The sequence below is a fragment of the Jaculus jaculus genome, chromosome 1, assembly GCF_020740685.1.
Source record: "Jaculus jaculus isolate mJacJac1 chromosome 1, mJacJac1.mat.Y.cur, whole genome shotgun sequence".
Lineage (NCBI taxonomy): Eukaryota > Metazoa > Chordata > Mammalia > Rodentia > Dipodidae > Jaculus > Jaculus jaculus.
Window position 1 is genome coordinate 43862634 of NC_059102.1, and position 16347 is coordinate 43878980.

At 40.2% G+C, this 16347-nt stretch overlaps 1 protein-coding gene across 2 annotated transcripts in view; it reads right to left on the reverse strand.

Moving 5' to 3' along the window:
• Btaf1 (B-TFIID TATA-box binding protein associated factor 1) overlaps positions 1-16347 on the reverse strand; it is a 130051-nt gene that overhangs the window by 86012 nt on the left and 27692 nt on the right. Inside the window, exons 3-4 of one of the 2 annotated variants that reach the window (XM_045153974.1) lie at positions 12977-13091; positions 10609-10755 (exon numbers count right to left, since the gene is read on the reverse strand). The exons of the other annotated variant lie outside the window; for it this stretch is intronic. Of the exons in view, the coding sequence (XP_045009909.1) occupies positions 10609-10755; positions 12977-13091 (262 nt within the window). The remainder of the gene's footprint in view (positions 1-10608; positions 10756-12976; positions 13092-16347) is intronic. 2 annotated transcript variants of the gene reach the window in all.

The window sequence follows — 16347 nt, forward strand, 5'->3', positions numbered from 1 at the left end:
TCCTAGACTTCTGGAGTCAGTGGTAGTAAGAGGGCTGTGAATTCAAGGTTAGCCTGGAAGTACAGAGTACAAAGTCAGCATGGGCTAGTAGGAGACCCTACTTAAAAGAGGGGGGTGCTGGAGAGATGGCTTAGCAGTTAGGTGCTTGCCTGTGAAGCCTAAGGACCCCAGTTCAAAGCTTGATTCCCTAGGACCCACAGAAGCCAGATATAGAAGGTGGCACACGTATCTGGAGTTCGTTTGCAGTGGCTGGAGGCCTTGGTGCGCCCATTCTCTGTCCTTCTCTCAATCTGCCTGTTTCTGTCTGTCATTCTCAAGTAAATAAATAAACAAAAATAATTTAAAAAAGAAAAACAAACCCAGGAGCTGGAGAGATGATTTAGTGGCTAGGGTGCTTGCCTGCAAAGTCTAAGGACCCTGGTTTGATCCCCCAGTACCTATTCAAGCCAGATGCACAAAGTAGTGCATGAGTCTGGAGCTCATCTGCAGTGGCTGGAGGCCTTGGCATGCCCATTCTATCCGTCACTATCTCTCTCCCAAATAAAGATCTTTTCTACCAGGTGTGGTACAACACACCTGTAATTGCAGCCCTTGTGAGGGTAGGCAGAATGATCACAAGTTCAAGGCCAGTCTGAATTACAAAACGAAACTCTGTGATGACAACAAAGAAAGGCAAAGAAAACAGACAAAAATATGTAGAACATAACATTTTCTGTAAATTGAACAAAACACTCAATAATTTCAACATCCCATAGACTTTGCTGCCTAGTTATTAGAAAATAGTGGTCTAACTAACATAACATTCTAGTTTTCACTGAGGTTCTACCATTACCTTACTGTGTGTTTCCTGTGCAAGCATGCAAACCTGAGATGGGCCCAAGTTAGACTCTCCAGAACACATGTAAAAAGCTGGGAGCGGGGCTGGAGAGATGGCTTTGCGATTAAGGGGCTTGCCTAAGAAGTTCTGTTCAAATCTCCAAGTCCCGCGTAGCCAGGTGCAGTGATGCAAGCACATAACGTTGCACAGGTGCACGAGGAGCGCACAGGTCTGGAGTTCATTCACAGCAGGCTAAAGTTCCTGGCACACCCATTCATATCCCCCCTCCCTCCCCCCTCCTATCGCGCTCTCTCTCTCTCTCCCTCTCCTTCTTTCCCTTTCTCCCTCTGAAACTCTTTCTCTCTATCCCTCTCAATAAAGTAACAAAAGGCTGCGAGTGGCCACAAGTGCCTGTAACTACAGCCCAGGAGAGCAGAGGGAGGGAATGGCCAATGCACAACAGCACGTACCAAAAAAACAAAAAACAGCAAGCTCCAGTATCAGTAAGAGACTCCAGCTTAAATAAGATTGGGCAGAAGAACAATGGAGCAGGACACCTGACATTTTGCTCCAGCCTCTGCAGGCAAGAACATGGCGCATCATAAGCACATCCTGCCAGTGACACACACACCATCAAGTATTAATTTGAGGCCAATCTGGGCAACATGGCAAAATATCCCTCTTGACAAAAACAAAAACAAAAACAAAAAAAACAAAAAACAACACAGGTGTGGTGGCGTATACCTTTAATCCCAGCACTCAGGAAGCAGAGGTAGGAGGATCACCATGAGTTTGAGGCCACCCTGAGTCTAATACCAGGTCAGCCTGAGCTAGAGTGAAACCCTACCTCAAAAAACCAAAATGGCCAGGTGTGGTGGTGCACGCCTTTAATCCGAGCATGGAAGGCAGAGGTAGGAGGATCACTGTGAATTCAAGGCCACTTTGAGACTCCATGGTGAATTCCAGGTCAGCGTGGGCTACAGTGAGACCCTACCTCGAAAAGCCAAAAAGAAAAACAAAACGCCAGGTGTGGTGCCGCACGCCTTTAATGCCAGCACTTAGGAGGCAGAGGTAGGATGATCACCATGAGTTTGAGGCCACCCTGAGACTATACAGTGAATTCCAAGTCAGCCTGGGCAAGAGTAAGACTACCTCGAAAAGGAAAAAGAAAAAACAGGGTTGGGGAGGTGACTCAGCTGGTTAAGGCACTTGCTTACAAAGCATGCTGGCCCAGGTTCAATTCCCCAGTACCTACACAAAGACAGAGGCACAAAGTGGCACAGGTATCTGGAATTTGATTGCAGGGTCAACAGGCCCTAGTGTGGGTTGGATAGATGGCTCAGAAGTTAAGGTGTTTGCCTGCAAAACCTAATGATGCACATTCAATTCCCCAATACCCACATAAAGCAAGATACATAAAGCAGCACATTCATCTGGAATTCATTTACAGTGGCTAGAGGCCCAAGGGTGCCCATTCTTTCTATCTCTATCTCTCTCCTTACAAATAAATAAATATTTTTTTTTAAAAAAAAAAAAGAGGCCTGAAACCAGGCATGGTGGCGCCCGCCTTTAATCCCAGCACTTGAGAGGCAGAAGTAGGAGGATCACCGTGAGTTTGAGGCCATCCTGAGATTACACAGTTAATTCCAGGTTAACCTGGGCCAGAGTGAGATCTTACCTCAAAAATAAAAAGGCTTGAGACTGTATGTAGTGGCACACACCTTTAATCCCAGCATTTGGGGAGCAGAAGTAAAAGGATCACCATGATTTCTAGGCTACCATGAGGCTACATAGTGAATTCCAGGTGAGTCTGGGCAGTAGCAAGACTCTACCTCAAAAGCCACCCCTCCCCCCAAAAGAGACCTTGGTGTACACATTGTCTTTTCCTCTTTCCTTCATCCCCGGCTCCTCTCTCTGCTCACAAATAATTTTAAAATATAAGTGTTTAGGCCAGGTGTGGTGGCACACGCCTTTAATAGCAGCACTCAGAAAGCTGAGGTAGGAGGATTGCTGTGAGTTCAAGGCCAACCTTAGACTATATAGTGAATTCCAGGTCAGCCTAGGTTAGAGTGAGACCCTACTTTGAAGGAAAAAAAAATTTAAAGGAAAAAGCAGGGCTGGAGAGATGGCTTATTGGTTAAGGTGGCTTGCATGTGAAGACTAAGGACCCAGGTTCAATTTCTCAGCTCCCACATAAGCCAGATGCACAAGATAGTACATGTGTCTGGAGTTCATTTGCAGTGGCTGGAGGATCCAGTGTATTCATTCTTGTCTGGTTCTCTTCCCCCACCCCCCTGCCATTGTCGCTCCAATAAATAAATAAACTATTTTTTTCAAAAAAGAAAAAACAGGTGCATGCCTTTAATCCCAGCACTTGGGAGGCAGAGGTAGAAGGATTGCCATGAGTTCAAGGCCACCATGAGATTACATAGTGAATTTCAGATCAGCCCGAGCTAGAGTGAAACCCTACCTTGGAAAACCAAAAGAAAAAAGAAAACCAAATAAACTAATACAAAACCTGTTAGAACTCTTAACAGTAACAAAAGTTATTTAGGAAAGAGAAAAGTGGGTCAAGGAACAAAGTGCTTGCTGCTCAAGCTTGAGTACCAGAGCTCAGATTCTCAGAACCCATGTAAAAGGCAGAAGCCAGACAAGTGTGGTGGCACACGCCTTCAATCCCAGCACTCAGGAGACTGAGGTAGGAGGATTACTGTGAACTGAAGGCCAGCCTGGAGCTATAGTGAGACCCTAGTTCAGGTATAGGTGGTGGGGAGTGGACCCAGAAGCCATAGTGGGTTTCTGTAATCCTTGCACACTGATACTGAGATGAGAGGTGGAGACAAGAATTTCCAGAAGATCATAAACCAGCTAGCCTGAAAAACACATCAAGGAACAATGAGAACAAGAATCCCTGCCTCTCATATGCATGGCATGACACACACACTCCTATGGTGACACATGTACACCCCCCCCAAAAAAAAACAGAAAAAAAGTATAAACATAAGTTACAATATATAGGACCCTTAATGATATTTTGCTAAGTAAAAGAAGCTTGTCACATCATATAAGCTATAAAGCTTAAGGATCCAGGTTCAACTTTCCAGTATCCACATAAGCCAGATATACAAGGTGGTGCTTGTGTCTGGAGTTTGTTTGCAGTGGCTAGACACCCTGGCATGCCCATATGCATTCATATTCCCCTACCCCACCTACAATAAATAAAATTTTTATAAGTATTTTTAAAAATAGCACTGTTGAGCAAGATGTGACTTATCAGTATTAAACTCCTGAATTCTGGAAAACACGGGATTCCAATCTTGATTACTTAACAAAGTCATGTACACAGTATTTTGGGGGGGGTGTTTATTTTGGGGGGCTTGTATATAATGCAAAAGGAAAGAAAAACATCTTCCTATTCAAGACAGTGATCTTGAATTTTAAAAATGCTAAGCAGGGCTGGAGAGATGGCTTAGTGGTGAAGGCGCTTGCTTGCAAAGTCAAAGTATCACAGTTTGATTCTCTAGGACCCACGTAAGCCAGATGCACAAGGGGGAGCATGCATCTGGAATAGTCTGCAGTGGCTGGATGCCCTGGTGCACACATTAATATTCCCTCCCTCCCTCTCTCCCCCACTTCCTCCTTTCCTCCGTCATTCCCTCCTTCCCTCCTCCTCTCTCTTCCTCTCAAATAAATTTTAAAAATGCTAAGCAGGGCTGGACAGATGGCTTAGTGGTGAAGGTGCTTGCCTGCAATGTCAAAGTATCCCAGTTTGATTCTCTAGGACCCATGTAAGCCAGATGCACAAGGGGGAGCATGCATCTGGAATAGTCTGCAGTGGCTGGATGCCCTGGTACACACATTAATATTCCCTCCCTCTTTCCCTCTCTCTCTCTCTCTCTCCCACTTCCTCCTTTCCTCTGTCCCTCCTTCCTTCCCTCCTCCCTTCCTCTCAAATAAATAAATTTTAAAAATGCTAAGCAGGGCTGAACAGATGGCTTAGTGGTGAAGGCGCTTGCCTGCAAAGCCAAAGGGCCCAGGTTCAGTTCCCCAAGATCTACATAAGCTGGATGCACAAGGTGGTGCATGCATCTAGAATAGTTTGCAATGGCTGGAGGCCCTAGCACGCCCATTCTGTTTCTCTATGTCTACCTCTTTCCCTCTCTCAAATAAATTATTTAAAAAAATTTTTTTTTTAATGATAAGCAGCCAAGCATGGTGATGCACTTGGTAGGAGATAGGATAAGCACTGTGAATTTGAGACCAGCTTAGGGCTACAGAATAAGTTCCAGGTCAACCAAAGCTAGAGAAAGACATTGCCTTGAAAAACCAGTAATAGTAATTAAAAATAATAACAACATACCTTACAGATACTTGCTCAACCACATTTACTGCTGCTCAATTCACAATAGCTGGGAAATGGAACCAGCCTAGATGTCCCTCAACTGATGAGTGGATAATGGAGATAAGGCACATTTATACAATGGACTTCTACTCAGCGGTAAAGAAAAATGAAGTTATGAAATTTGCAGGAAAATGGATGGATCTGGAAAGGATTATACTAAGTGAGGTAACCCAGGCCCAGAAAGCCAAGCGCCACATGTTCTCCCTCATAAGTGGATCCTAGCTACAGATGATTGGGCTTCTGTGTAAGTGAGTAGGAAGAAAACTCAGTAGCAAAGGCCAGTAAGCTAGAAAAGAAATATAAAGGGAAGAGAAAGGAAGGGAGGGGTTACTTAATAAGATGGTATTGTGTGTATGTATATATGCAATATATTGTGTATATGTAAGTAGAAGAACAGATTAATGGGGGTGAAAAGGCCCAAGTGAGGTCAGGAGAAGAGATTAAGTAAAGGAAAGGTGGAGGAAACCTACATTTTTGGATAATGGAACACTCAGGAGCCATAGGTTGTTACTATAAAATTTTCAGTGCTAGGGACGGGATACCTTCCAGTGAGTTGTTGGCCAGGGAGGTCCTTGATGCCCCAAAACATTACAGGCCATTGCCGAGGCCACTGGTTTCCCACCAGGAATAGATGGTAAGACCCTAATGTTAAAGACTCCACATACTTGGGCTGCAAGGCCACTGAGAAATCCTGCTGGAACTGAGCTGAAAACCTCCTCCAAGTAGACTAGCTGACAGAAAGCTGGAAGAAGCCAGTCTGCATGCAGTTCAATGGGAGAGAAATCACCAGTGAAGATACTCAACAGTGGACACTGCAAGCCTTATATTTGGCCAGCCAGGCCAAATGAGCCAATGGGTTTAACAGTGGCATGTCTGTCATGGTAGAAACTAACTGCCCTCTAATTGGACTGGAGGCCTACACCATGGGAGGGAATACATCCCTGATACTGAAAACTTAAAACAGGGGTAGTCATGAGCCCTAGGGATGTAATGTCTGCTGCTGTCTGGCTAAATGTATATACTAGGCTTATCAAACTGCCCACTAAGCACTTCTCTTAATGTTCATACCCATATATTAATGATACTCTCACTTTTGGCAAAGAACCTTCTCTTTTCAGATGGCAGTGACCTTGGGATGACTCAGAAGGCATCATGGTGCTGGAAGAAGTGACAGGAGTGCTCAGCACTACAGTATCTCTATCACACCTTCCTAGGCTCAGGGTCCACTGTGGAAAAGGTGGCGGAAAGAATATAAGAACCAAAGGAAGAGTAGGATTCCTTACAACGTGCTCCTCCAGGCACAAAATGACCTGGATATCCATGACCTCACAGTGTCTGACACTACCTACACAAGAACCTCATAACAAGAGGAAAAGATCATGACAACAAAATAAAAGAGAGACTGAGAGGGAGAAGGGGTATGATTGAGAATGGAGTTTCAAAGGGAAAGTAGGGGGAGGGAGGGCATTACTATGTGATATTGTTTACAATCATGGAAATTGTTAATAAAAAAAGAAAAATAAGTAAATAACATCAGTAATAATAATAAGCTGGGCGTTTTTAGTTGAAGCATCCACCTACAGTGACAGGAACAGAATGACAGGTATCCTGCTCCATCTCTCTTCCTAGCTGGTATCTTTTACTGATCCAGAGGCTTGCCACTCCCTACCCCAATGCCCCACTCTCACCTCCCACAAGCTCCAGAGATTACTGAGTGTCTGCTCCCCTGTGGGACTGGGGTGACAAGTGCAGATGGCCAGGACAGCTATTTACATGAGATCTGAAGACTTGAACTCGGGCAGTCACAGGCCTTTTCAGGCCTTCATGATTGTGCAGGAAGCATACTCCCACTATCCCCCAGTCACCTATCAAGTTCCCTTCCTATTTACTTACTTATTTATTTTAGTTTTTCCAGGTAGGGTCTCACTTTAGCCCAGGCTGACCTAGAATTCACTAAGGCTAGCCTTGAACTCAGGTCAATCCTCTTGCCTCTGCTTCCCAAGGGCTGGGATTAAAGGCATGTGCCACCATGCCCAAACCGTTTTTCTTTTAAATACAATATCTGAGCTAAGGTGCTTGCCTGCAAAGCCAAAAAGGCCCAGGTTCAATTCCCAGGACCCATGTAAGCCAGATGCACATGGTAATGCATGAGTCTGGGTTCGTTTGCTGCGGCTGGAGGCTCTGGCACTCCATATTCCTCTCCCCACCCCCGCCTTTTTCTCACTCTCTCAAATAAATAAATAAAAATGTTTTAGAAAAATAAATTAATACAATTTCTAACATTTCTCCATAGATCTATGAAATCAGAATCTATAAGACTCAAGCATTCCCTTAAAGTGCTACAATCTCACTTCTGGCAAAGACCCAAGGACCTCTCAGAAGAGCTGTAAGAGCACTAATAAGCTCAGTGAACTGTTTTAGCAATAACCTTTTGAAAATAAGAAGTCTTTGAAAAACTATGCTTACTTAGGCCAAGTAAGGTCTGGGGAAGAGATTGAATAAAGGAAGGGGGGGAGGAGGGTTAATCAAAATTAAAGAGGGTATAAACAAGCCACATGAATACCTATTTTTTAGGATAATGGCACACCCAGAAGTCATAGATTATTACTAGAAAAAAAATTCAGCACCAGGGATGGGATACCATCCAGTGAATTGTTAACCCCTAAAACATTGTAGCCCATTACCAAGACTCTTGGTTTCCCAACAGGAATAAATAGTAACCCTGTTGAAGAAAACTCCACATACTTGGGCTGCAATGTCACTGAGAAACCAAGCTGGAGCTGAGCTAAAAATCTCCTCCGGCCAGGCTTGGTGGTGCACACCTTTAATTCCAGCACTTGGGAGGCAAAGGTAGGAGGATCACCATGGGTGCAAGGCCACCCTGAGACTACAGAGTGAATTCCAGGTCAGCCTGAGCTAGAGTGAGACCCTACCTCAAAAAAAAAAAAAAAAAAAAAATCCTCCTCTCCTCCACCCTGTAGAACAGCTGACAAAAAGCTGGAAAAAGCTATGCTGCATGCAGCTCTATGGGAAAGAGAAATCTTTAGTGGAGATAAACATCAGTGGACAATGCAAGCCTTAAATTTGGCCAGCTAAGCCAAATGACCCAACAGGTATAGTAGTGGCATATCTGTTATAGAGGGAAACCAACTGTTTCTAACTGGGCTGGAGGCCCGCTCTACAGGAGGTATTACATTACTGAAAATCTATGGCGGGGGAGGTCATGAGCCCTTGGGGTCTACTGGTATCTGGCTAAATGCATATATTATGCTCACCAAACTGCCCAGTAAGCACTTCTCTTAATATTCATACCCATATTATTAATGCTACTCTTACTCTTGGTTACAGAACCTTCTCTTTTCAGATGCCAATGACCTCTGGGATGACTTAAAAAGCACCATAGTGCTGAGAAGTAACAGAGGGGCTGGAAAGATGGCTTAGAGGTTAATGCACTTGCCTGTGAAGCCAAAGGACCCAAATTCAATTCCCCAGGACCAATGTAAACTGGATGCACAAGGTGGCACATGCGTCTGGAGTTTGTTTGCAGTGGTTAGAGGCCCTGGTGTGCCCATTCTCTCTCTCACTGCCTCTCTCTCTTAAATAAATAAATATATATATATATATATTTTAAAAAGTGACTGAGGAGTGTTCAGCACTGACACATCTTTATCACACCCTCCAAGGTGCAGGGTCCATTGCAGAAGAGGTGGTAGAAAGAATGTAATAGCCAAAGGAAGATTAGGGCTCCTTACAATGTAATCTTCCACACACAAAATGGCCTGCATATCAATGACCTTGCAGTGCCTGGTACTACCTACACAGGACCCTCATAATTAGGAGGAAAAGATGATGACATCAAAATAAAATAGAGACTAATTGAGATGGGGAAGAGATATGACAGAGACTGGATCTATGAAGGGAGAGTGGGGGAGGGGAGGGAATTATCATGGTAATAAATTATCATTTATTGTCTATAGTTATGGAAGTTATCAATAAAAAAGTTTTTTTAAAGAAGAAAAACTATGCTTTTCTGAAACTTAAGCAGGTCATTCTCTTTATTCTCTCCAAAATCAACTGTATTTTTTTCCTTTTTTTTTTTTTGGTTTTCTGAGGTAGAGTCTCGTAGCTCAGGTTGACCTGGAATTCACTATGTAGTCTCAGTGTGGTCTGGAACTCACGGCAATGCTCCTACTTCTACCTCCCATGTGCTGGGATTAAAGACATGCACAACCACACCTGGCAAAACTGTATTTTCTAATGCCTATCCTATTAAGTAAGATGGAATGGCTTTTGCCAATTGTTTTAAATGGACAAACTAATATTTCAAGATTAATAAAATTAGATACTTGTTTTTCAAAAAGATTTATTTTTATTTATTTATGAGAGAGGAAGAGTGGGCACATCAGGACCTCTATCCACTGCAAACGATCTCCATAATCATGTGCCACCTTGTGCATCTGGTTTATGTGGGACCTGGATAATTGAACCTGGATCAGCAGGCTTCACGCAGGCAAGTGCATTAACCACTACGCCATATCTACAGGCCAAATTAGATATTCTTTGAATGAGAATTTAATTAGTAGAACATAGTCCGATTTGCACTAAGTGGCCAAAATGTAACTACTTATTTATAGAAATCCATAAAACATCAAATACTTTTTTCATTCAAAACCACAGTCTTGAATAGGAAAACCTTTTTCTGTGATTTTTTTCTTTTTTATTATTTTGTAAATAGGGTTTCCTTATGTTGTATAGTCCAGCTCTGAATACCTGGACTCAGGTGATCCTCCTGTCTGTTTCCAAAGGAGATGGAACTTTGAGGTGTGTCACTACAACTAAGACACTTACTTTATATCCACTAGACTCTGTAAGCTTAAAGATGAGACAATTATCTATCCAAATTTTAAACTTAACTTCTCATTTTTACTTTGAACACAAGCATGAGTAGATCTAACACCTAAAACACATGACATATAACAATCAGATGTCCTTTAAATTTCCAGAATTGAAAACAAACAAACAAAAAAAAAAACACAATTCCTACTGCTTCTAAGTATGGTAGCTTTCCTTATTTAATTTTTAGTTTATTTTTTGAAACAAGGTCTCATGTACCAGGGTGGCTTCAAAGTACATGTAATTGAGGATAACCCTGAACTTATCCTGCTGTATTTGCCTTCAAAGTACAGGAATTACAGTCACGTGCTTCTGTGCACAGTTTATATGGTACTATTACACTAGGGCTCAAATACAGCTGGTTGCTTGCCCCATCCCTATCACCACCTACCAGCAAACTGCAGTCACGTTAGACTCTGACCACTCATACCAGCAAACCAAATGATAAATTAGTTTGAAAATATAAATTTCAGACTTTTCTTTTTATAGGACATACCTGATTTTTCATCTTGGACTTCAAATTCTGCACCAGCAGACCCCAAAAGTGATGCACCATGTTGTAATAATCTACATATATCAAATCTGTCAAAATTTAATCGATCTGTAGTAGATGAATCTTCCATAGAACTTTCTGAAGTAGGTTCTAGATGAGGTTTAAAAATATTAATTTGGCCATGTAGTCAAAAGTGTACAATGAAAGAAAATAGCATACTATTACTTGTAGTGTTTGGGTAATAATTTAAGAAGAGCTAAAGCAAAATCAGAGCAACTACTGTGGATTTATCTACAATCAGTTCTTAGTTATCTTGTGAATCAACTATGAAGTTGGTGACTCCCCTTCTACAAACCACCAGAATGGTATTGTATTTTGTGTGTTTCCAACTATGGAAATATGTTATTAGATAAAATGCATTATCATGTTGAAATATATATAAATATCACACAATTTCTATTTACTATTTTAGTTTAAAATCGTGATGGTAACAGCAAGTTTATTCTAGTGCTAAACTGGAAGGCAAATGTGTGTACAAAATATATTGACGAATAAATAACAAGCATCATCTCTCTATACCTAAGGACTACAGCTAAGATAGAAAGCATCTACCCATCCAACAGAACTTAATTTTCTATATTCTAAACAAACTGCAGTATCATACTAAATAAAATACAACCGATTAACTTAGATGAAAAAGAACTCATGAATATTTTCAAGCTTTCTAGTGATAATAAGCACTCTTACTATAAACTTCAATACTAACTTTTTCAATAAAAATTTTTATAAAACAATAATATGATTATAGTGTACCTAAAATAAGCAGGAATAATAAGCTGTCAAAGAGAAGGCTTGTACATACATTTCATTAGAAAAGACAAATTACATAGAACACAAACTAATAGGTTCAGCAAATAAAAACAAAAAAATAATTATTATTTTTATTTTTGGAGGTAGTGTCTTACTCTAGCCCAGGCAGACCTAGAATTCACTATGTAGACTCAGGGTGGCCTTGAACTCATGGTGATCCTCCTACTTCTGCCTGCCAAGTACTGGGATTAAAGGTGTGCACTACCACGCCTGGCTCGTACAAACAAAAATTTTTTTAAATGTATGCTAAGTGACAGCATGGACTTAAAAATGAATCTAAGTGCTCCTTACTAAATATTCATTTTTATGAGTTTTTTTTTCAAATATTCACTTTAGGAACACTTAATTTTATCTTATGATATGTTGCCCAAATAGAACAAAAATAACTCCTGCTAATATTTTGAAACTAAATTTATAATTTTGTTCTTGGGCAGTTATACTACTATACAACTGATGCTATGTTGTCTGGTTTAAAAAAAATGAAGCCAATTAAGATTAAAATTATTATTAAGCCAATTAAGATTAAAAAATACATTAACAGCCAGGCATAGTGGCACATACCTTTAACCCCAGCACTCAGGAGGCACAGACAGAAGGATCGCCTTGAGTTCAAGGCCACCCTGAGACTACATAGTGAATTCCAGGTCAGCGTGAGCTAGGGTGAGACCCTATCTCCAAAAGAAAAATACATTAACAAACGTTCACTTAATTTAAATGTATGCCTTTGGACTGAAGACAAGATCAGAGGTTAAAGACCCTTGCTGGCAGAGCCTGCCAGGCCAGGTTCAATTCCCTTGTACCCACATACAGCCAGATACAGCTCAAAGTGACACAAGCATCTGGAGTTAGTTTGAAAGGGCAAAAAGTCCTGGTGTGTCCATGCTCTGTCACTCACAAGCAAATTACTTAATTTTTTAATGTATGCCTTTATGGCTTCTCAAAAAGCACACAATGTGCTTAAAGTGCTTCTAAATGTCATTATAGACAACCAGAAAATAAAAACATTTTACCTTTACACAATATCAAAACAGAACATAAAACATTAGAAATGTGAGTTAGGAGAATAGTTCAGCAGTAGAGGGCTTGACTAGTGTCCACATGGCCCTTGGTTTGTTCCTCATTACCACAAAAAGAAAACAAAACAAAGAAACCACCACCAACAACAACAACAAAACCCACAGACTTATGAAAAAAAAAAATCAACTGAAGAATTAGACTGTAAATTATTCACAAACTTAGAAAACAATCATCCTCCCAGTAATAAGGAAAAGTAAATTACCTCAAACAGCTATTCCACATTCATTCCTTGAAGGAAAGTAATAATCTCTGTAAAGCACACTATAGAGTTAAATAATTTTAAAAGTATGTATAAAAAGTTTATGAAAATTTTATGAAAAAAGGCATAAGAAGCCTTTAAAACAAAACTAAATTAAAATATATATTGCATTCTAGAGTTACTTCTATGTTTTTATTTCAAACTGCTTTTTCCATTTAAAAGCACCTTGTTTGGTTCTTGGCACTGGATTCCACTCGGGCACATTTTTCACTATAGCTTCAACAGCTTGTCCTGCTGCAATCCGGGTATCCCAATTTGCACTCCTTAAATATATTAATACCTTAAAAAATTATAAAATAAGATAGTTATATATCAAAAAAGTTTGACCCAGGTAGCCAGAAAAAATATATATAAATTTACTTGTTGTCAATTTATAGTTTGGCAGCCCTCCAAATACATTTAAAAAAAAAAAACCTTAAGATTACTATAATCATAAAATTTTATCATCCACAGCAAATATCACTACTATCTTAAAAGGGGGAAATATGAAGCTTTAAAAATAAAAAGACTATTTAAGGGCATTTTTAGAATAACAAATATTTGGCATGCTAAAAAGCAAAGTAGACATTTTACTCAGTAAGTCTCATTACTTAGCATTCAGTGACTGAGGCAAGAGGACTGAACCAAGTTCAAGGCCAGCTACAAAGTGAGTTCCTAGTCAGCTGGGGCTAGAAAGACCTTATGACAAAAAATAAAATAAATGATTTAAAAAAAAATATGCAAAAGTTAGTAGAATGAGTAAATTCATTATGGCTTTAAGACATGAGACTTAGATACAAAAATATATCCCTATATTAAACAATATGAAATATAACTAAAAATTCCATCTACATTAGAATCAGAAAGTAGAAAGTATCTGAGAACAAATTTATTCAGAAAGGCAAGGTTTGTGCACTCAGAATTGTAAAACATAAAAATGGACAAGCTAATCCTGTAATCCATGCAAGGGACCCAGAGTCCCTAAAACTATTACAAAAAAGTTGGTAAAATTATACATTATTTCAAAATGTAACATATTAATAATAATCGGGATAGTGTGGTGCTGGCAAAATGATAACATACAGATTGGAGGAACATAATCAGTTTAAAAATAACCTTATGCCAGGCGTGGTGGCACACGCCTTTAATCTCAGCACTCGCCTTTAATCTCAGCACTCGGGAGGCAGAGGTAGGAGGATGGCCTTGAGTTCAAGGCTACCCTGAGACTACATAGTGTCTGACTTCCATGACAGCCTGAGCTAGAGTGAGACCCTACCTTGAAAAACCAAAAAACAAAAAAGAAGAAAAATTAACCTTAGCCAGGCAAGGCAGCAATAGGAGGATCGCTGTGAGTTCTAGGTCATCCTGAGACTACATAGTGAATTCCAGGTCAGCCTGGGCTAGAGTGAGACCCTACCTCGAAAAAACAAAAAATAAACATAATAAAATAAAAATAACCTTAAAGCCTATGGTAAATTGACCTTATTTTTGAAAAAAAAAGGACCAGTATAACTCAGAAAAGAAATAATGTTCTTTTCAACAAATGGTGCTGGAAAAACTGGATAGCCACACAGTATAAAAAATCAGCTCAAGGGCTAGAGAGATAGCTCAGTAATTAAGGCACTTGCCTGGGAAGCCTAAGGACCCAGGTTTGATAACCCAGTAACCATGTAAGCCAGATGCATAGCATAAGGTGGCACATGTATCAGTAGTTCATTTGCAGTGGCTGGAGACCCTAGTGTACCCATATTCATATTCTCTCTCTCTCTCTCTCTCTCTCTCTCTCTCCCTCCTTCAAGTCCTCTACTTCTCTCTCAAAATAAATAAATAAAATATTTTTTAATGAACTACAGGGCTAGAGATACAGGCTTAGCAATTAAGACGCTTACCTATGAAGCCTAAGGACTCAGGTTCAACACCGCAGAAACCATGTAAAGCCAGATACACATGGTGCTACATGTTTCTGGAGTTCATTTGCAGTGGCTAGAGACCCTGGAGTGCCCATTCTCTCTCACACTAATAAATAAATCAATGTTTTTAAATGGACTAGAGGGGCTGGGTACATGGCTCAGCAACTGGAGGCACTTGTATGCAAAGCCTGTTGGCCTTGGTTCAGTTTCCTAATACTCATTTAAAGTTGGTGCAAAGTGGTACAAATATCTGGCATTTGCTCAAAGTGGCAAGAGACCCTAAGTGCACACACATGCAAATAATTTCTTTTTAAAAATGGTATCAATGACTTTAAAAGTATGAGCTAGACATAAAATTCTTAGAAAAAAATGTAGTTATGGATAAATCATTGTGACCATTGGTTTTCTTAGACATGAGACCAAAAATACAGATGACTTTTTTAAAAAAGATAAACTTGATTTTGTAGCTGGGCGTGGTGGCACACGCCTTTAATCCCAGCACTTGGGAGGCAGAGGTAGGAGGATCACCATGAGTTCAAGGCCACCATGAGACTACATAGTGAATTCCAGGTCAGCCTAAGCCAGAGTGAGCCCCTATCTCAAAAAACCAAAACAAAAACAAACGAACAAAAAAAATTGTGCTACATACTCTCTCTCATATGTGGATACTAGCTACAGATGATTGGGCTTCTGCGTGAAAATGAAAATACTTAGTAGCAGAGGCCAATAAGTTAAAAAGGAGACATAAAGGGAAGAGAAAGGAAGGGAGGAGGGTACTTAATAGGTTGATATTGTATATATGTAAGTACAATCATTGTGATGGGAAGGTAATATGATGGAGAATGGAATTTCAAAGAGGAAAGTGTGGGGGGGAGGGAATTACCGTGGAATTTTTTTTTATAATCATGGAAAATGCTAATAAAAATTTAAAAAATTAAAAAAATAAAAATAAAAATAATTGTGCTAAGTGTGGGGGGAGGGAGGGAATTAACATGGGATTTTTTTATAATCATGGAAAATGCTAATAAAAATTAAAAAATAAAAAAATTGTGCTACATATATTATCAAAGAATCAAAAAATGGGGGAAATGTGCAAATCATGTAAGAGGACTTATGGAGAATATGTAAACTTACGGGGCTGGAGATGGCTTAGCAGTTAAGCACTTGCCTGTGAAGCCCAAGGACTCCAGTTCAAGGCTCAATTTCCCAGTACCCACGTAAGCCAGAAGCCCAAGGTGGCACATGCAATCTGGAGTTCATTTGCAGTGGCTGGAAAGCCTGATGTACTCATTCATTCATTTATTCTCTCTCTCAAATAGATAAATAAAAATAAACAAAAACTTAAAAAATAAATAAGCAAAAGAACACTTCATTTAAATAAAAAAGGAGGGACCTGAGGTGATGCTCAGCAATTAAGGGCAAACTCTACCAGCACAGGTTCAATTCTCCAAGCCACCAACCTAAAGCAATGCAAGCATTCATTTGCAGCAGCAAGAGACCCTAGCCTCTCTCCCCAATACACATATGCAAATAAACATTGTTTTTAATAATAAATAGTTGAGTGAAAGGACACAGGCCAGTAATTACAGCACTTGAGGAAGCAGAAAGACAGTAACAATTCAAGGTCATTGGGGTTACAGCTACCTA